The following is a 22,200-nucleotide window of genomic DNA, read 5'->3' as shown; positions in this document are numbered from 1 at the left end:
CTCAAGTGTTGCGGCCAGACCAATCAAATTTTGGTTGTCTTTGCAAGTTCACAATCTGTGCAGTCCAGTTTTGATGAGATTAGAAATTTCGGAAATTACCTCGCGGGCCACTCAAAACCTTCTCGCGGGCCACACACACGGGTTGGCCGGCCCTGGCCTAGGCGATGTAAAGAGGAGGCATGCACACTGAATGAAAGTAAAGAAGATAGTATAGAAAAAGGAAGCGACAAGAAATAGGGCGGCATGTCATGGGAAGCGAGATCGATAGGTCAGTCGTGGTCCGGTAATCTTGAGGATGGACTGTATTTATTTAGTAGTAATTGCTTGTATTTCGACTTGAATGTGGACATGCTCGTCGACTGCCGGATGGCCGGCGGGATACTGTTCCACACATCAGGTCTGGCATATTTGATGGAGCGATGATCTTTTCGGTCGATCATATGATAATTGGACGACGTGGACGCGCGTGTGTTGTACCTGTGCGCTTTTGATTCAGAGGTAAAGAAGTCATTGAAGTATTCGGGGCAACGACCGCAGTGAAACTGATACATAAACTTGGCGATTTCTAGTTTCCGCATATCTTCTATGTTTAGGACGCCGAATCTCTTCAGCAGCGACTTATTGGATGGGCAGCCAGGCCCCTTTGTGGCCCTAGCTATGATATCGACGAGAAACTTTATAACGGCCAACGGGTAAATTCACTGGACATGTCACCACGCCTAAAACAATTAGGTCTTAATGCAGTTCGTTCAAAAATTTATTTATGGCTATCACGGAAATACTGGTGAAATTGTGTATCTTGCAAATGGTTCAGCCAAACCTGTAGCTATGAAGCTAAGCAGTGGTTCTCAACGTGGGCGATATCGCCCCCAGTGGACGATTTTGAAAAGCAAGAGGGGAGAATACGAAACGGGTAACGGTAAACGGGTTAATTCACTGGACATGCCACCACGCCTAGAAACGATCAAGTCTTAAAGCAAATTGTTAAAAATATATATTATACCGGGGGTGTGGGAAAATTTTTCGTCCAAAGACCCATATTGATTGTATATTTATAATTGAAGTCCTCATAGAGCCATACTGCGGTGAAAATCATCTGTTACGTAATGTTGGCACGAAGTCGAAGATTATTACATGGGATTCGTCATGTGATGTAATCCTTTAGCTTAGCTACGGGGGTGGAGGAACCATTTGCAAGCATACACAGTTTTATTAGTAGTTCCATGAGAGCTATAATAATGATATTATGTAATAGTTTCAGCGACCAAGAATATTGTTAAGAGGCACAAAATTAATTTGAAAACTATGCAGAAAAACAGAATTCATCATAGAAATAACGACGAGAATGCAAATCGATCAAAACCGGGGGTCGGGGACAATTTTCGTCAAAAGTGCCATATTGGTTCCGAGATAGTGTAATGGTTATGCGTCCGGCTTCTCGAGCGGTAGGTCGTGGGTTCGATCCCCGGCCGGGTCATATTAAAGACTCGAAAATTGGTATCCGCAGCTATCTTGCTAGGCGCTCAGCAATCACGGATAGCATGATGGAGGAGAAAAAAACAACGGGGGCGCAGACTAGATGACCTCATGGGGCCAGAGCATCTCGATGGTGCAGGCGAAAAAGAATATCATATCTCTCTCTCTCTCTCTCTTGGTTCCATTTTCAATCGTAATTCTCAAAGATCCATGGTACGTTGCAGTGTTGGGATCAAGTCAGTACTTCTACTTTTTCGAAGTAATCAAGCAGTTTTCCTCTACTTCTGGCACTTACTCGAGTAGTTTTTTTTGCTACTTCTACTTCGTAATATTTTGTGAACTACTTACTTACTTATCGCTATTTTCAGTTTGTCAAGTAGAAGTAGATTAATCCCCCGATGAGAAAGATAGCCTAAGGAATTTCGGGGTTGTTTTCACGTAGTACAAACATTTAATTTTCATAAAAGTCATGTCATACCCAGAATTTTCGTTGCGCTTCGCGCACAGTAGATATATGATGTGAGAAATATGCTTTAACGCAGTGGTTCCCAACCTTTTTCGATTCATCGCCCCCTTTTCAAACTCCACACCGATCATCGTCCCCCAAATATTGGGAATACAAAAATGGGCATACAGACTGAAATCACCGGCGAGTTGACTAAGAAAAAAAGGTCAACTTTTCGGCTCTACCTCGAAATTACACTTTTCCAGCTAAATTTTGGTGAGTTGACTAACAAAAAAGGTGATTTCTCTGACTTGATTCCCAAAAGACCGTAACAGCACTTAATCAGCCCCCCCCCCAATACGTTGGTCTTGACCGCATCCATAGTGCGATAAAGCAAACTTCTGCACCCCTCAGACCCAACTCCCCCGATAGCTCTTTACCGCTACTTCTCAGCACAAATTGTTGGACTCTTTAGTTATAGTCGGCCTAATTCGCGCCAAGCGCGAAAAATTTCTATTTTTCATGATTGAATCGGTCAATATGATCGGGAATTGCATAAATATTGCTGTCAATTTTTTTCCCTCTCTCTGCTCATGTATTCAGATTTACCGGTAAAGCTGAGTGAGGTGTCTTGGAAAATGTAGTGCCCGTAAATAATAATTGAACATATTCGGGCGGACCCGTGGGTATAATGACTTCGTTGCGTAATGACATTTTGTGGTCTCTCTGCTATGTCAAAAGATATTCAAATCGCCCATACGTACTAAACTAATAGTCGCACACGATTTCAAATTGGTATTTCTGCACTGGCAACTAATTTTTCTCTGCGAGATGGCATTTATTTGTGAGGTTCTGATTGGACAGAACAGGAACATTTATCGCCAGCCATTTAGGCGCCTATGGACAATTAAATATATATGTATATCGTATATATATCGAAGTCGGTCAGCATAAAGGCAGTCTTTTTCCGCCAAGGTTTTCTCGTTCTGGCACCACTTCTCGGAGACGCATGTTACATGGCCTGAAACTTCATATGTCTTGGTGCGTCCTGGTGTGATAATGGCTGACGCCGAGATGCCCATTTCTATACCTCATGCGTATTATTTCTTGGAGGAAGGGTATATCCAATAGGCAAGAAATACGTGACCACAAAATGGCGCGCAGCGCGAAAATTTTGAAAAAGTTGCCTAAATTTCCAAAATAATACTCTATAATTAATGTTAATTCACGAAAAAATTGTGGGCCCCCTTCGAGCTCGGGCCCCCCATCTCAATTGGGGGCTTGGGTGTGGCAGTTACGGCCATGGACGCCAATATAGCCATTTCAACGCGCCATCGCCCCCCTATCGCCCCCTTCGTCCGTTTTCGCCCCCCTATCGCCCCGTTGGCTATTTTCGCCCCCCTGGACCGAAAAATCGCCCCCTGGGGGGCGATATCGCCCACGTTGGGAACCACTGCTTTAACGAAAGTATCACTCAATATAATTTAGATGTTTCCGTTCACATCGCATTGTCGCCTATACCAAATATTTCATCACAGAAAGTATGGCCCGCCATCACATTTGAAACCATCGTTTCGTTATCTAGCAATTACCTATTATCAGTGATGAGCGGATATTGATTTCTGAGAATCCGAATCCGTCCGACAGCTTGAGTTTGCCAGGAACTATCCGTCCGCATCCGAAGAATCTCGATCAAAAATCATCGTGAATCCGACTAATGCCTTCCAGAATCCGGAAATCCGAATCGAATAGCTTTCCCGAAGAATCCTAATTGCCCGGCTGATCTGTGAGTAGTTGTTACTAAGGCTAAGGGTTAGCTGATATATATTTGCTCGGGCCTTTGGCAGAACAACTTAATAGATATAGCCTACCAGTCCTATCAGAACGGGTTTACTGTTTGTGTTTGGCTGTCTAGCCGACGATTTATTCTTTTGGCTTGAAATCACGTCACATTTGGTCAGAACTATCCAAAATTATCCGAACCAGAGGTTACAACTATCCAAAAATATCCGAAACAAATTGCGCATGAGAATATGAATCAGACCCAACTGTATCAAAATTGGGCGAAATCCAGTCCTAACCGCATCCGAGTCCGTCCGATGCTCGTCCCTGCCTATTATACCTAGTAGCCCATGTTGTGTCTTATCTGGAATAGTCGACTCTTTAACTTTTTTTTAAATGTTAGACCTGTTTTAGCAGACCACCGTTGAAACTTTCTAGACAAAAGACATGAAATATATTTTCCGCTTTTTAGAAGTAGTATTTGTATTTTTCATTCAATTACGAATATCATACGTCGAGTTCTAATCATAGTTTCAGTTCTTTTATCTGGAAAACAAACATGTTGAAGTATAAAAGCAAGTGTAGTAAGGCCTTATATTTTCCGAAAATAAAGCTATGCACTATAATGGCATTTTTACGATCTCCCATATTTTTAATTAACGTATACTAATTGCACAAGTGTTAAAGCCATATCCGACACAACTTCTCCGTATTGTTCTTCGACTGAGCCAGGGGCCTTATAATATGGGGGAGGGCGCCATGCCATGATATTCTCTAAAACGGGGTGTTAGAGTAAACATAGGATTAGTATCGCATTCTATATCAATACTATTATTTAAATCCCATGATATGGACGACTGCTTATTCTGTCAAGAATTGACACTTCCTGGGATGCATCAATATGAATCAAGCTCTCTACACCATCCGCATACCTCAATTTGCAGCTTTTGACCGTCCCTGCGAACGAATTACGATCGTTTTCGAAACTACTTACTTACTTGAGTAGATTTAAAGTCAGTCAATTCTACTTCTACTCCAAGTAGTTTTAGGTTGCTTAAGAAAGAAGTACTTCTACTCGTACTTGAGTAGATTTTTTCGTTTCTACTTCTACTTGAGTAGCTTCCTTGACTACTTTGACCACCTCTGCTCCTTTGTATTTTAAAAGATCTACTTTTATATATCCCGCATTGAAACAGTCAATTTCAATTCACCATCTAGTGAAGCCCGAGTCAGTGTTTTGACTAGAGTCCGTGTCATCATGTTCACTGTTCAGTTAAATCCAGTTCATTCAACTTTTTTCAACTCTGTTCGAGTGATTTAGACTGACTCACAATGCCTCACATTGATGATATAGTAATTTCCCTCAGTCTTAACAGTTTCTGGTTCTGTTTTCCAAGTATCATGACTGATAGACGAAATATCAATGATGTGTTAACTTTACTATTCTTCAAAGTTACAATAAAATGTCTCTTACCGCCCTAGTCTTGAGTCATGCACAATATATCGAGTACAAGTCGAGTCTAAAAATTGACAAGACTAGAGTCGTTTTAAGCATTTGAAAAAAATGTCTCCAGTCACCAAAAATCGCGAGCTAGAGTCATTACAACCCTGTTGCTAACACATTTTGCCCCAATTTTGTGCATTATGCCCACCCGTATATTTATCAAGTAGGGACATCCCCTTTTATTACTGTGAACGTTAGGAGATGACATAGGCCATGTAGACACTTGGAAATGGGCAGGCTAATATTGGGAGAAAAGACACATGAAAACTGGCTTTCTACACAAAAGAAGCGGAGGTCGATTGAAAAAAAAGGCCGACCCAAGGTAAAGCAATCTAATGACACCATATCGCGTGAACAAAAGTTTGAAAGTGAATACATGTGTTCAAAAGTACTATTTTATGTTAATTTCCACATAGTTCAAGTGAGGGGCATGGACCTTTTTCCGACCCTGGCTATGTATCAATCTAGTCATGTCTATCTGTTCAACTATTTTTTGTTACCCCGGACTCATTCCAAGTGTCTGACTAAAGACAATTTGGTCTCACTAACGCACATCTGCAATACCCTGTCCAGACATATTCTTCAAATATCAGTAAGGAATGAAACAAGTCGCATAGAAAAAAATCAGTACGATATTGTTACAATGTCAATGACACGCTGAGCTCTGGGACAAATACGATTTACATAGTCGGCTCCAAGAACAAAATTATCATGAAACACTGATCACATAAAGAAATGAACACATAAATAAGGGCCTTTGATTGCAAAAAGCACCAGCACGATTGGATACTTCTCTCATTATCCAACACTGTCCCATAAAAGATGATCATCATTGAAGAAACTGCATATACAGCGATATTAATACCTGCTTCACCTTTATGATAGTCTAACGAGAACAGTCATCTTAAGCACCAGAAATAGGGGTTGCAGAAGCAGGTCTTCAATATCATACTGTCATTATCAAAGGTAGTGATGACTAGAGCCCTAATTTGCTAATCATGATTGAAAATGATTAATTAAAAAATCCCTCCACAATCATCACTTAATCATGGGGAGCAACGTAGATTCCAACACCCTGTGAAAGAATCAGATTATATTCATCACTGTGAATGTGACAGTTGCTACAAAGCCAGATAATGGTAGAGATTTGGTTAAAACTACGTAGCTTATGATTTGAATTATTATCAAAGAAGTTAACAACATCAGGTTACATGATGCAAGCTTGGAATTTATGCTGTGACATGAATCTCTCATGTTCAACAACTTGTTTGTCTATAAAATATAGGAAGTATTAGGTTCGCATATCATAACAGTAGTGGTAGTGTAGCTCAGCCCAAGCAAGCTAGCAATGTATGAAGAGAAAAGTTCATGGCGAAATTATCACAGCATAGGAAAAGGTCTTTGTCTCTTGTCAGAGTATAAATAATATGCCAGAGGAAGTTATGTGGCAAATTTTTTTGTCCATAGTCTTGAAATACGGTCGTGTTCCTCCTTGTTATTGACAAATTGTGTTGCAATACTAGCAACCAATGGGTCTGCTGGGTTACAGTCTGAAAGCAGGGAACATATTGAGAGTAGAACCTTTGAAATGGTCAGCGCTGGACTCCAGTTGTCTTTAAGTATGTCCAAACAAATAACCCCTTGACTATTTATATTGCAGTGGTATATTCTTGTGCGGAAGATGACTTTTGGTGGCTTGAACGGGTAATCTGGCGTGAAGTGTATATCCAGGAAAAATACACCGCCTTCGTATACAGAACCAGGCGGTCCGTATATTGTGGAAACCCATTCGTAAAGATTGTCACCCTTGGGTCCTGCGCTGCAGTTGGGCGGCGGGTCGAGTGTTATTTGAGTCAATTCTTTCTGCAAACGCTTAGCGCTGGTTGACATCCCGTTTGGCGACTTGGACAGCCAAAGTTTCGATGCAGACGCCATATCACGTGCCCTGCTTTCCCTATCTGTCCTAACCTTTTTGGGAACCGCAGGAGCGACGTCCTTGACATTGTCTTCATCACCCCGCGAGCTGGTTACACTTCCATTTACAGTGGCGTCGATGGCATCTTTAGTGTCTTCCTGTGCTTCACTAGACGGATCAGATCGAGGCAGAGTCGAATTCGACATCGCGTAAAGAACGATTGGCAAGACTGGCCTATTTAGAAAGGCTTTTAAAACAGTTTACAAGATTATTAGGGATCAATATAATTCTGATCACGCGCGTCAAGCATCGTGAAAATGATAATAACCACCCACTGTAGTAGCGATCTGTACAAATTCGTTAAATCCCCCTCGGACAGAACAAACACCACTCGACAATTGAACTGACTGACATATATTTTTTCGATCAACATGCGGGCGTGAGATAAAACAAGAATGAGAACTCGGCCGGAGGAGAGAGCTGGCGACCAATCGACGGGAGAGTGGCCGGAGCAGAATGAGGCTGAGCGGAATACAACCGAGAGACAAACGGAGATCGTTCTGCTTCAGCGATGATACAGAGTCACACGTGTTTTTTTATTGTTTATAAAAACATGTTTCGATATTGGTTATTTACTCAAGTATAGCCTACTATGAGAAGACTTGACAATTAGGGTGTTAGGCATTTCACTGAACGCGTAATAAGCGTTCGTGTTCTGAGACTATTTCGGCGAATATGTCCACCTGCGACGTGTGCCATAAAGTGTTCAAGAAAAATCGACTCTTGAGACTCCATTTCAGAAGACAGCATGTTGATAAATCAGAGGTACTGATACGCCGTAATATAATTAGTATTTACTTTGTGTTCTAGATAGTGTAATTGCGCTCCTTCAGCTATGCAACTGAAATGCCAGTTATTAGACCTCAGATACTTGATTTCAGCATCTGGTTTATTGATAATTTGATCATATAAATATCAGTATCGGGTTGAAACACTGTTTGCGATAAAATATAAAATGAAGAGGTCAAAATAATTAAATAAAGTCTATCAATAAGACACCTAACACATTTATATCACCTTATTTGTGTGTTTTCATTGCATCATTACTTGTAGCAGGCCTTGTTTGACGCCATGAAATTTGGAAATTAACTGATGGCGCTAAAATAGCTATAGCTGTCATAAGAGGAAATTTAGTGCTTCTCGCTCGGAGGCGCGGAGCATTAGATTTATTACACGCCTCTCAATTCATACGATTGGTATTAATGTGTTCAATTCTCTATATACTAATTGCTGACGATTACCGTACCCCTGACGAGTGGCAGCAAGAAATATTCGGATTGATTTCATTATGAATACCGCACTATTGAATTCATAACATCCTAGTAAATTCTAAAATGAAATGGTGTGTTTAGTGGACTGATAAATGTGAGATGTGCGGAAAAGTGTATGCTGACGAAGAGATTCTTGCACGTCACTCAGCGACGCATGACAAGAAAGACGTAGAGGTAAGGCCTTCTCACAATAACTGGAGGAATCCGAGGCGTATATCATTCTTTTTCTTGTTATTGAGAATTTTTGTAGTTACATGAATAGTTAATAATTAGGCCTACAACATGTAGCTCGAAACCGCGAAGGCTGTGAAGTTGGCTAAAGAAATTATGCCTACGTTATGCTGTACGTACAACCATGAGTTACATGAGACCGTATGTTGCATTCTGTACAGTCAAAATTTGAATATTTTTCATAATTTTTGATTCATGCATAGTAGGGCTGTTCAAAAATAACTTTTTTTCCTTAATCTTGCAGGCTACTTGATTAAATCGTTAGGTTGCCTTAAAAAACGACGCACACCAAATTCGAACTCATTCCAACCAATATTCGCGGTTTACGTAGAGTTTGAAAATTTTGAATTTGCCCAGAAACGCAAAAAAAATTTTTTTTCAAATTTTTCTGCCAGCCCCATGAAATTGTTGGGCTGGCTTCAAAGACAATGCAAAACAAATTTTACTCAATTCCAAGCCGTAGAAGCGGAGTTATCCCATTTTTTCTTTGATAATTCTGGGATTATCCTTGATCGGGGGATAATCCAAGAATTTTCATCGAAAAACTGGAATAACTCCGATTCTACGGCTTGGAATTGAGTAAAATTTGTTTTGCATTGTCTTTGAAGACAGCCCAACAATTTCATGGGGCTGGCAGAAAAATTTGAAAAAAAATTTTTTTTGCGTTTCTGGGCAAATTCAAAATTTTCAAACTCTACGTAAACCGCGAATATTGGTTGGAATGAATTCAAATTTGGTGTGCGTCGTTTTTTAAGGCAACTTAACGATTTAATCAAGTAGCCCGCATGATTAAGGAAAAAAGGTTATTTTTGAACAGCCCTAATGCATAGTCTTACCTTCATTGCTCTTGTTGGTCTTTTTCCCAAATTCACACCCTTTTTCAACTATTGCTATCGACATTATTACTAGTCTCGTATTTTAGCTACTTTGCCCGGTTCGGTCATGCAAGAAATCTTTTCATCGAAAGTGTTACCTCGACAAGCATGTAGCGCATACTCATCCGGAGATTATGACTTCTGATGTCATACAAAACGTGCAAAATTCATTGTAAGTAATTTGTAGCAATGGTTTACAGAAATTTCTACGCTCGCCATCGGCATACGGTGTAAATGTATGATTGCATTATCATGGACGTGACTCGAAATTGAAAGGGGAAGGAGTCTTCTATAGTTTTAGAGCACTTGAGCAAGTTTTGCGTGTTTTTTCTCAAGTTACTTTTGTGAGTCAAACCATTTAATCCAGGGGTCTGCAACCTTGAGTGTGCAGCGTGCAAAATATGTCGATTTTAAAATATTACAAACTGATGTGCCAAACTATTTTGGTTTTGTCATATTTATCGTCTCAAGCAAAGAATTCCACCACCGCTTATCTGAAACTGACATCGGTTACGCCAGTGGTTCTCAAAGTGTAGGTTGCGACATGTATAAATTCTGGTCACTGCCGCACCAGAGCCATCATTTAATGTAAGCCTACGTAATTTTGCTTCACTTGTTTCAGAAAATTCTATTTGCGCTAAGATCGATCTTCTGCGGTTGCTTGGTAGTTTCCAAATCCACTGTGTTTGGTAGGATACCACATCCAACAAGTGACACAAGCACCAAAGTTGTTACGGCGCTATGGCTTGATCATGAAAATTGTGCCCACTCCTGTATCATGCAACTCGGTTTGATGTTGACTAGGTTTGGCGCTAGGTTTGTTTGTTTGTTTGTTTTGGGGATTCATGGTGTTTGTCGACTACTATGGTCATTTACACCAGGCCGATATTCTTCTTATTTTCCGTAACTGCCAACTTATAGCACGGCCCACCTATAGGCTTTTGTACCGCTGACACGGATGTGGCGAGGAGGAGCCTAGGTAAACCTCCAACGCTTAGGTATCGAAATTCGGAAGTAGACCTCGGTCGGACTCGAACCCGCACCCATTGGTGTTGCAGCTGCGGATTATACCACTGCACTATCTCGCCACGGCGCTAGGTTTGTCTGCAAAGCTTTTAAGTGCGCGGTAGAGATTCTCGTTCAAAATGAAGAGGAATTGTTTAAACTTACCAGACGAAGCCAAAATAAAGTCTCCTTTCGTGAGACAGTTCCAAATTCGCAGTTCGTTGCGGGCTCGTTCTTTTTCTCTGTGAGTCGCATTTGCTCCGCTCACGCTGCAGGCAAACAACTATTCGGCGCTGTTCTGGTCGATGCCTGGACATATCAACATTGAACATTTTAGCCAACTTATGGCGGTTATTACGTTTCAAGGGTTTATCTCCGCCAATCATTCTAGCGTCGCACTCCATGGAGTCACATGTCTTCCTAAACGTTATATGTTGTTGTGGCTCAAGGTGTCTCTTAGCTTGGAAATACCCAGGGCCATAATGCCGGTTTCTAATAGTCGTGCTACCACAGGCTGCGCAGCGAGCACCCCTAGACGGAAGCATCCCAAAGGCCACGTACGATATTAGAATGCTGTTCAATCAAAATTACTAGTACGTTTGGAGTCATTGTTGTAAATATATCAAGCATATTTTGTGTTTTCTCTTTCAATGAATTTTTTTAGGGGGGTATCCTCAATAAAATCAAACCTGATCCCACTAAATTGCTCAAAGCGCGGAGATCAGATCAATGGAAGATGCCTCAAATACTAGCTACTTTATGTGGTTTGTTGATTGATGTAATCATTTTTGGTCAGCTTCGAGGATTTTCCGATTTGGAAGCTTCTGTTTCTCATTTTGCAACAAACATGATTATAACATGTTGTGTGTGTCAACTCGTCTGTCTTGCCATGAAAAACCATGCCGCGTACCACAAGTATCAGTACTCAAATCATTGTGCTCGGCCTAATTATCTGTAATGAAAATTTAGTTCTAAAACCGTGTATTGTTTTTCAGCAAGAAGAAAGAATACTGCTGTAGAGAACTGGGCTGTGTGGCCTCGTTCGCAAAGCACCATCTCCTTACGCAGCATTCCTACGTCCATACCAAAATACTCCCCTTCTCGTGTCAGCATTGCGACAAGAAGTTTTTGACGCTGAACAGTAAAAAGCGTCACGAAAAAGTGCACGACGGCTATCCGTGCAAAGAGTGCTGTTCTGTCTCTTCCAGCTGGTCGGCCTATCTAACGCACGCACATCAGCACAAGAAAGTCGAGCCGAAAGAGTTTCATTGCCCAGAATGCTCGAAGGTGTTTGCGTCGAAAAGCAGGTGACTTGGATTATAGATAACTAACCCACGGATAATTGCGAGACACATGACTGCAGTTCTGGGAAACCCAGGGCTGTAATGACTCGACTCGAGTTGCGTTTTTTGACTCGACTTGACTTGAGTCAATTTGTGTATTGACTCGACTTGTACTCAAGTCATTGCGCATGACTCGAACCAAGTCATATGACTCGAGGCTAGGACGGCCAAGACAGACATTTCATTGTAACTTCAAAGAATAGTAAAGTCACCACATTATTAGTATTTTGTCGATCGGTCTTAATACTTGGAAATTAGGACCAGAAACTGTTAGGACTAAGGAAAATTGCAATGTTATGAATGCAAGCCATTCTTTATCACTTTAGCCGAGTTGAAAAAGTGGGCTGAACTGGATAGAACTCAAAACTGAACAGTGAACACAATGACTTGGACTTGGCCTTGAGTCACAACACTATGACTCGAACTCGGCCCTCTACTCAACCGCCTTGAACTCGAACTTGACTCGGTGTTGAATTGCAAATGACTTGACCTGACGTGAGTCAAAACCATGACCTTGCTACAGCCCTGAAGAAACCATAGAGGGCTAGCAATTTCTTGTAGCTTCGTGAACAAATATCGTAATTTTATAACTTGCGACCTGAACTCCGGTTGCAATCATTCGCAACGATATCTATTTGTAGCTCTGGTTGCTCCAACTGTGCAGTCATGAGTTGCGCATCCGTCCTTAGGCTCATTTTCTATTCTTGGATATGATTGAATACCAATCAGCATGTCTTCAGCATGCTTGGTGCATCTTTGCTAAAATACCTAATTCATTGGCAGTGTTTTTCAACCTTTTCAGCTTTCGGACCGTCGGTATAATTTTTGAACAAACTGTCATATATATAAGAATGTGGCCTCGAAAATTTATCGTCCTGGCGTTGCCAGGAATATGTAGAGCTTTTTTTATAGCTTCAATCATTTATTGGTGTATGTGTATCCAACCCAACCTCTTATATATTTGCTCGAATTTGGTAGACAATTGAGCATTCAAATCAACATAGAAAAAATTCAAGTCAAAACAGAGAATGGGAAGGTTGATAACCACTGTATTATACTGTCGAATGATGTGAAATTGTGCTTCCACATATTACTGGTCTTGAACAAATCCTAGGCTTCATTCTAACAGTTTGGTAGGACACTTGAAGCAATTTGAAGTAGGATAAGTCAAATTACACGATGAACTCCATATCACTCCATAAAGCATTCTAAATTTCTGATTCAGATAAATAATTACCAGTAGTGTTTTATTTGATCTACGTAATGGCGAGTCGCCAACCTCGTACATTTTGCTCGGCAACGACCATGGAAAATCAGTTGAAAACCACTGTCCTAGAGTACGATTACCGTGATTTGTATCAACCTTTTAATTTGTATTCTGTCATCATGTTTTACAGTTCTGCAGTCATAGAAATGTGTGCATATCTAGTACATTGCAAAAGCGAACCTATGTCTCTTACGAATAATGTGCTGTCACTAATTGGTAACAAACATACACAAGTTTTGTGCTGAATAAAATGTCTCCATAAACGTGTCTAGTTCTAAGCCAGGGGTGGGCAAACTATGGTCCGCGGGCCGCATGCGGCCCGCAACACCATTCTGTGCGGCCCGCGAGAGTCTAAAGAAACTTATTAAAAATATATTGATAAAAAGCGTACTAAAAATCGAATTAATGCAGGGACGTGATTAAATTTTTTCTTAGTAAATTTCACCATGATAACTCTAATGCAGTGGTTCTCAAATTGGGGTGGGCGTGGAGTGAAAACATCTGAAGGTGGTCGCGAAGCTGAGCTCAACTGAATTTTTTTCGCGCTTCGCGCGATATAAATATAATTAATGGGTATTTCTCTGTATTTAGTCTGAATTTCATATTTAGAAATCTCTCATCCTCAGTCGTAACCTTCCATGCCATCAAACTAACGGCTATGTTTGCTAGCATCCGAGTATCTCACGTTTTGTGATATGACGATAAGTGGGGCGCGAAATCTTTCACCATCATAAGGGGGGCGTGTCTTAAAAAGAACAACTGCTCTAAGTTGAATACTTACTACATTTTTTCTCATATTTAATTTCTGGCGCGACAGCCCGATTTCGAGGCCGACGAAGTTTGAAAGGTTTCAACTGCTAAAGATCACAGATATCCTAAACGACATTGATATAATTCGGATCACTACTCACGAGTGTGATTTCAGATTGGCCACTCCAGTTTTAATCATTTCAGTGATGAGCTTATAAAAAATGATTCGCGCGTGTCTTCATTAGGTAGATTCGTTCTCTGTATGCGTAGATTTAGGGTATTTATATTTTATCTACACATATAGTAAAAGCGTTTTTGAAGCTACCATGGTTATGATGCTGTCAGCATTGTGTGGCCTGGAACTGAACCTAAAGGGAATTACTAAATCTCTGAACAGATCGCTCTTCACAGATTTAAATTTCAATCTTGTTCTAAGATTCGGGATAACCGACTTTCATCTCTACTATAGTTTTGACAAATTGGTTATTGAGGTCAGCCAGCCTATGAAATCTAGCCACTGTTTCTGACGTGTGTACGATATCATCAAAGCAATCTTTGGTTTGTTTTAAATAGGCATATATATCATATTCATGTCCTCACTATATAATCAAACACCAATAATGCGTTTTCGTTTATAATCTCAATTTTATATAGTGCGGCCCGCGAATGGATTCAGATGTTGAATGCGGCCCGCGAGCTCAAAAGTTTGCCCACCCCTGTTCTAAGCTGACGTTTGATGCTTTCATTTTTATTTAAGGCTCAATCAGCATACGCTGGTGCACGCTGAAGTTCGTCCTGTGTTTCGTTGTACGCAGTGCTCGCGTACTTTCACGAAGAAATTTGCTTTGAGGAAGCACATCAGTGTAAGTACATTACCTGAGTCCCTGCACAATTGATGCACCAGTGACTATGCCGTTCATTGTAATCATAGGGGCCAGACGCAGGTATGCTGGGTATGCCACACATCTGAGTAAATATCTTGGGTATGTGGCATACCCTCAATTACGTTAGGCTTGTAACTGGAATTTGGAAATAAGCATTGTATTTCGGTTTACATCCTGCTGCTTATGTGAGCAAATTAGCAACACATTGATCGAATGCAAGTATTTGAGGACGCGACGTGAGACTGCACTCTCGTTATTAAAGACGTCGATTTCTACTCCCGCTGGAATTTCGTCTCTCGATTTGACGTAGTGCTTTCAATTTGCCAGAATCAATATTGCACTTCACTTGCGTTCTACCGCTGACAAATGTATTCATTTGTACGGCAAATGAAGCGATTGCAAGCAATTTGATAAGCATGTGGCATCTTTGCATTGCACAATTGCATCTTTGTTTCGCTTTGAATTGGTATAGTGGAGCTTGTACAAGGCATTACATATATATATATATCAAATGTGTCTGCCCATCAAAAAAAGCGGGGCGTTTCGTTAATCAATGAGCTGTTCTTCTGCAAACGATTATTTAATTTATGGCTTCCAAATGAACTGCTCACCACAGCATATCCTGAAAACTGATTTCTTGTTTATGACAAGAGTTGATTTGAAACGAACCAAAGAATTTCTCCTAGACATAGCAGCCCAATTGTGATGTGAACATTACCCTACTCATTGGTTGCTACTAAGATTGGTGTCATATGGTCTTGCGTGCTTCTCCAATATTTTGCAGTTCTTTTCCAAAATCCCAGAAAGACTCGCGGCACATGTGAGGATCTGTGGCGCCACACAGTTTGAGAATAACTGTATTAAATGCTTACAAGTCTGTATATATGTCTAAAATGGTAATTATTTGGCATTTACAACTCTGCAGCATTATGACTTCACCTGTTAGTGACGTCATCGATCCCACATACCTACAGAACATTGAGGTCAGGCCCCTATGATTGTAATTTTCTGTCCAGTAGAAGTAATATTTTCCCAGACAGACCAAGGGTTATTGCGTCCGTAGCAGTGATTGGTCTACAGATTGTATATTTCCATAGCCTTTGACACCATTCAGAACTGTAAGGAGCATCCCTTGGCTAACAGAATCTCTAATGATACACCAAATAGGCCTGTCTGGTGTTTCACGCTAAACTCTTGGATCGGGATGCGGGATTTATATCGCCTATTGATTTCACTTGTAAAACAATACAAATAGGGTCAAAATCCAGTGAGTAATAAGCTTATTTTTCTTTGACCATTGCAGAATTAGTCGGAGAAATAGCGTTCAGTCGGTACTTAAGTCTACTGTAAAATATAAAATCTGCTGTTGGTAACCGCTCCTGAATTCATCATTTTTGTAATGCTCCCATTGCAGGTTGTTCACGAAGGGGAGAAGCCGTTCAAGTGTCAGCTGCCGAATTGTGGTAAATCATACGCGTACTGTCACTCTTTGAAGAAACACATCGATACTTTTCACAATCCGAACAAGATTAATTCAAAGGTACGGACTTGTGCCTTGTAGATCCACGATCGTTGACTTGTAATGATGAGGGATGAGCAAAATTGAATCACAGCAAATTTGAAGCGGGTTTTAGAATATTTACTCGAATCCAATCAGTACTGTTCAATATGTAATTTTGAGAACTGAAATCACATCGATACAGTAATTAATCAAAACCAAATCGTAAGATTAACCTGGTTCTATGCATTCTTGGTGTCCAGTCTTGGTGAGCAGTGCACAGTACAATAAGTCACAACTGTGTTTTAGAATTGACGATTACGAAGTCTGTGATGCCGTTCAGTTCCATGTGTTATATTGCTAGACGATTTGACCGCGAAGCCTAAACTATATCTGGCCGTGATATCTATTTTCGCTGCCAAGCATGGGAAAATATTTTCAAGTTTTAAAAATTTGGCTGTGATAAGTCTGTCTCTCGTCGATGGGTCACCTCCCTTTAACATCGTTGCCAACATTTTTTTCGACGACTGTTGATCAAAGATGCATTGGCCAACGACATGATGCGAAGTACACACAATTTGATTATTCTCGTTCCCAAACCTCTGATTTGTGATTCGAATAGAGCGACGTGTTAGTGATTCTAATCGACTTGGAAATGGCGATGGCTTATGCGCATCGCCAGTAATAATTCATGAGGAACAATTTGTTGGGGTCTGTAGCACGACCATTTTAAGGGTTTATTGACATTAAATTCACGAACGTCACAAAACTCGTTTGAGCTTCATGCATATTCTAAACTTACCTCTATCCTTGTCTGACTTTATTGGAGATTTTTTTGGAATTTCTGTAATGTGTAGCTTCAAATATGATCTCTCGATAGGGTCAGGTAAAATTATATCAAAACCAAAGTTTCCTACTATTCCACGAAAAAAAAACATCAATGCCTATGCGTATGGTGTCACAACTCCTGTGTTGTAAAAAAATAATTAGGGTCACCATATTCTGAGATGCAAAAAAGAGAACACTTTTCAAAAACTTTTAAAGCTATAATTCCGAAGGAGAAAATGTGTGGTTTGTAAATTTTTTCGACTAACAATATTGGGTCCACTCTCACAATACCCATCTGTAACTTGTGTTAGCGAGTTGACTAAAAAAAATGGTCATTTCTTCCATTTCGCTCCCGAAATACCTGTCGTTTATTTTATAGCCAGCCCTGTCGTTCGGTGTGTCGAAGTCCAATTTTTGCTCGCATTTTAACACTTTTTTGTAGAAAAGGACGACAAATTCAGAAAAAAGATTTGGGCATCCTCTGAGACACTTTCGATTTCTTGAAAAAAAAGGACAAATCCTCTTGAAAGGGGACATTTGGTAACCCTAACTTAATGTCGGAGCTAATTCATGTCACAGTTGGATGTATAAATTTCCTGTTTATATATCCTCTTTCTCGAATTTGAAAAAATGCGGCGGGGCAGTAAATACAAGCTTGATTAGGGGGCGATGCATTAAACACGGCACTACTAATTCTGTGGGCGAAAGGAGCAGGAAGAATTTGACACCTCATAATAGTATATTATAGTCATTATAATATATTATATTCGTCTCGGGTCTAGTATCAGAGTTACATATGATGTCGGTCTGCCTGTAAGCGCTGTGTATTTGGCTTATGAATTTCGACGCTCTACGTTTCAAATGCCTTTTGTAGGATGCTGGCTCTGTATATTTTCGTGTTTTAGTGGAACATAGTCTTGCTCGAATGTTTCCTGAGTGTTTGTAACATGTAACGTGTGTCCTTGACAGAGAACCTATACAACGAAAAGCACTATGGAGCGTATCCTTGGACTCGATGTCAAGAAAATCAAAGTCACAGCAGCACTAGCAGAAGCTTGAATACTTTCGTTGCTATATTGATCTACCTCTAGAATGTGAATATACCAATATATCATGTGTTGAAACGATTGTGAATGAAGCTGTAGGTTGTGCTTTTGCAAACGCTGAATGGTGTCAATGCATCGACAAATATGTATTTGACACAGTCGTGTGTCGTAGTAAAGCTCTAGTTTACTACCTTCCATGATTTCGGACTGTTAGTAATGGTCCGAGATGCTTAGTAACTGAGTATTTCAACTATTACCGAGTACTCAGGATGTAGATTTTGCGTAGCTGAACTACATAACTGCACTACTAACTGAACTATATAAAGGCTTTTGGATATTCTCACATCACTTAACCGAGTGAAATTATCATGACCCACTGAAGGAGCCACCCGCATCATGGTAACTGGATATATGTTCGAAGGTTGCACCTTTTTATAGTGTATCCTTCGTGTCATTAGCTCAAAATCATACCTTCTTAGGCTATAATAGCACCACAGGGTATCGAAACTCTTAAACCAGACCAAAACTGGTTACCCTCAGCACGAGGATATCGTAGTGTTACCATACGTCCTCCTTTTTCAGATTTCTGAAAATGTCCTCTTTTTTGATAATGTTGGTTAAATATAGTGCCAAATTCGACTGAGAAGCAGTAAATGAGCACTGAAGTAACGCCCGGCGGCTATTTCGGTAGCTGAGCCAGAAAGTTGACTTTTTTGTAGTCATCCACCCCACTTATAAATTTGAAACAAAAAGTGTATTTTGGGTGCTGAGCGAGGAAGTTGACCTTTTTTAGTCAACCACCTAGTTTGAGTGCTTTTTCTTAGTCAACCGACCGCGAAGTGGGAAAAATTAATCATTTGTTCAAGATTTACCTTTAAGATTTATATTTTGAAAAAGTGTCCTTTCCGATTCCAAAATATGGTAACCCCCTATATCATCGGGGCCACACCACAGACCAGTGGTCCCAACTGAGGGAGAATTCCCCCTGGGGGTATTTTGAAATGTTTGGGGGGATCTGGCTTTAGGGTTATATGCAGGCAGTGTTATTTTTGAAATATGTCAAAACTGCCAAAAATAGCTTATTTTTGGCATTTTTCAATTTTTATTTTTGGCAGTTTTGGCATCGTCCTCTAAATAGATAGTTTCAGACTTGAATTAATCATAAAAACACCTAATTGAGGTCAGCAGTTTGTCAAAAGAAACCACAAAATGTGCAGCATCCACTTATAATCAGTGCCAACAAACAATAAGAAGGAGAAAAAACCTAGCGATTTCATATGTTAATAATATCAAACGAAACCACAAAATGTGCAGTATCCACCAGAGTTGGATCAATTGTAATTTGTAATTGAGCTGAATGTAATTAATTACATTTTTTCATGTAATTGTAATTGAAACATTTCTATTTCGTGTAATTGTAATTGTAATTTGATCAAAATTTTGCTCAATTACAATCTCAATTACATTTTCATGGAAACTTGACAATCACAACAAAAAATAATCATTCAATCAATCATTTATTCGTCGCACCAGTGAAAATCCGGTACGAACCAGGATGACGATGATGGGTCTTAAGGCCTTAGTAAACAGTCACCACATGTAATAATTAGCCTATTTGCATCGGTGTTCTATGCGTGCTGCGTTATAACTAGAGCCCGACCGATTATCGGCTCGCCGATAATATCGAGTCGATATCACGCTTGGAGAGAAATATCGGTATCGGCCATTGAAGGTAAAAAAATATCGGCCATTTCGTGACGTCACAACATGGTGGCAGAGAGTCAAGAGAAGTCGATAAAAGACGTGAGAAAGGTCAATTATAAAAATAAATGGCCAAGCTACATAGAGTGCATACTGCATAGTGCATACAGGGTAGTAGGCGTGTCTATCTGAAAAATATTATCGATAACTAACCACCGTTATGTCCCACTGACTTCGTGGGAATCCCCCGCCAGTAATCGATCACCAAAGACAGAGAGCAGCTGGATGGATAGTTGTCTGCGGAAGATTTCAGTAAGCAAGAGAAATGAGAACTTCAATCATGCTGGACTGACCCTCGTAATGATAGAGAAAAGCGTCGCGTCGAAACATTTCCCGGTTCGGTACCAACAGAGCTAATTATACCAGTAATGTATGAAGTCGTCTGACTGAGGCCTGCGGGGCGGCACTTCTTCGATGGCAGTCAGACATCGAAAAGTGTTCACCATGCTCACCGATGAATGTTTTCCATGAACACGAAAAAAAAATTATAAACGTCAAAATATATTTTTTTTTTGTGCCTTTCGAAAGACGAATGTTAGGGTTGGGGTGGGGGGTATTAGGGTGGGGGGAAAGGGGGATATTAGAATTGTCGGAGGCGATATTAGTGTTAGGATTGGTGGATGGGGATATTAGGGTTGGCGGAGGGGATATTAGTGTTAGGATTGGTGGATATTAGTGTTAGGATTGGTGGATGGGGATATTAGGGTTGGCGGAGGGGATATTAGTGTTAGGATTGGTGGATGGGGATATTAGGGTTGGCGGAGGGGACATTAGTGTTAGGATTGGTGGATGGGGATATTAGGGTTGGCGGAGGGGACATTAGTGTTAGGATTGGTGGATAGTAATATTAGGGTTGGGGGAGGGGGAGATAGCGTAGTCGTAACGATAAGCGCCCACCAATCTGGCGGACCCGGTTCGATTCCCGTCGGAGGTTTATGTGGGCTCCTCTTCCCTCGCCGTTGCCGCTCTTACGGAGACAAAAAAGACCAACGAAAGAAAGCACTCACAAGGAATGGAAAGAACTAGTAGAAAGGACCGCGGCTTCAATAAGATCAACATCGAAATGAACTGCGACATCGGGCACGGCTTCGATAAGATCAACATAGAAAAGAACTGCGACATCGGGCACTCTAGACCGAGGTGGATATTAGATTAAAAGGATCGCAACTGCATGCGTGTCGTTCGACATCCTCCTATCTGCTCATTACATCGCATTTTGTCTTATCGCATGTACATTGTGTGTGACTTGTTCAGATGAAACATATAACCCAACGATTAATAATATGATATCTCCCACGCAACGACAAATCACGTTGAATCAATGTGGGCCCGAGCGAAACAGAGAAATAAGCGGGAGTGCGGGACTCATCGTACTCTCCTGGATACGTACTTATTTGAATTCATGTGGCGCCTCAAATTCGGCGACGATCCATTTCAGAATTTGATAAATCAGATTCGCACTCGCTATCCTGTTTGAATTTATACTTATTTACATCCATGATTTACACTGTATTTTTTCGTTGGCTTTGCTACATTTATTATATTTCATTCGTTAACAAAACAATGCGTGAATTGTACCGTCTCCAGTGCTCCTCAGACAGACATGTGCATTGTGCATGGTGCAATGTGCATGCAGTGACATATAGTGGTATATTGATATCAGAGCAGGGGCTACCATGATTCCATGATGACATTGGCCAATTCTGACAAAAGAGTGTATAATATTGATCAATTGATTGTTGAAATGCTGGTCAAGGCCCATGGGGGATGGGTGGAGCAGTTGCAGACGTGGACAATTTGAGTTGTTTTGCACATTCTTCAGCTATTTGTTAATGATGTGCTGAAGGCTCCAGGTGCATTGTCAGAAGAATATCAATATCAATATTTGGTTAAACCATTGAAGGAAAGATCCCCTGCTAGGGAGCGGTGGAACCGAAATGAAGAAAGATTTCCTGCTGTGCCACTAACTATGCTACCTAGTGAAAGACTGCTCACTGTGTTTAGTACTATACACATCATCTATGGAAGACCACAGAAGTTCACTCCTTGGAGAAAGGGCCGAGAAATTGTGCTTCGTGAACTGTAATCTGCAACTGCTGGATTGGTGCTTTTGATACATTTTGATAGTTCCTTGATTATTTATTTCATGTTCAAGCATATCAATGGCTGTAAAGTTGTTGAAAGAAATGCTCTTGAGGTGTTAAATATGGGCCTTGAGCTAGATTCCATATATTTTGAATATCGGCTGAATATATCGGG

The 22,200-nt window shown here is 40.6% G+C and overlaps 2 protein-coding genes and 2 long non-coding RNA genes across 5 annotated transcripts in view; 1 reads left to right on the top strand and 3 right to left on the bottom strand.

The window, feature by feature from the left end:
- The window catches only part of LOC145451672 (uncharacterized), a 324,257-nt gene that overhangs the window by 66,279 nt on the left and 235,778 nt on the right, over positions 1-22,200 (bottom strand). The gene's annotated exons all lie outside the window — the stretch shown is intronic.
- LOC145451666 (ubiquitin-conjugating enzyme E2 E1-like) lies at positions 5,769-7,414 on the bottom strand. The gene has a single exon (XM_080329883.1). It carries the CDS (start codon positions 7,326-7,328, stop codon positions 6,648-6,650), a length of 681 nt encoding a protein of 226 aa, XP_080186009.1. The 5' UTR covers positions 7,329-7,414; the 3' UTR covers positions 5,769-6,647.
- LOC145451656 (transcription factor IIIA-like) lies at positions 7,806-18,258 on the top strand. The gene is made up of 7 exons (XM_080329869.1): positions 7,806-7,947; positions 8,535-8,627; positions 9,607-9,731; positions 11,560-11,871; positions 14,682-14,787; positions 16,223-16,348; positions 18,104-18,258. Exons 1-7 carry the CDS (start codon positions 7,858-7,860, stop codon positions 18,191-18,193), a joined length of 942 nt encoding a protein of 313 aa, XP_080185995.1. The 5' UTR covers positions 7,806-7,857; the 3' UTR covers positions 18,194-18,258.
- LOC145451675 (uncharacterized) lies at positions 9,725-20,363 on the bottom strand. Of its 2 annotated transcripts, XR_013918987.1 has the most exons (4): positions 20,235-20,363; positions 20,095-20,178; positions 17,109-17,150; positions 9,725-10,873 (listed from the first exon to the last, which is right to left on the bottom strand). It is a non-coding gene; the product is annotated as an uncharacterized LOC145451675 (long non-coding RNA). The 2 variants fall into 2 exon arrangements; XR_013918986.1 differs by lacking the exon at positions 9,725-10,873 and having other exon boundaries at positions 11,560-17,150.

This window comes from Botryllus schlosseri, chromosome 12 (assembly GCF_051294905.1).
Source record: "Botryllus schlosseri isolate E-star chromosome 12, Bs_hap1, whole genome shotgun sequence".
NCBI lineage: Eukaryota > Metazoa > Chordata > Ascidiacea > Stolidobranchia > Styelidae > Botryllus > Botryllus schlosseri.
The sequence above is the reverse complement of the archived record's forward strand: the minus strand, read 5'-3'. Positions and strand labels throughout refer to the sequence as shown.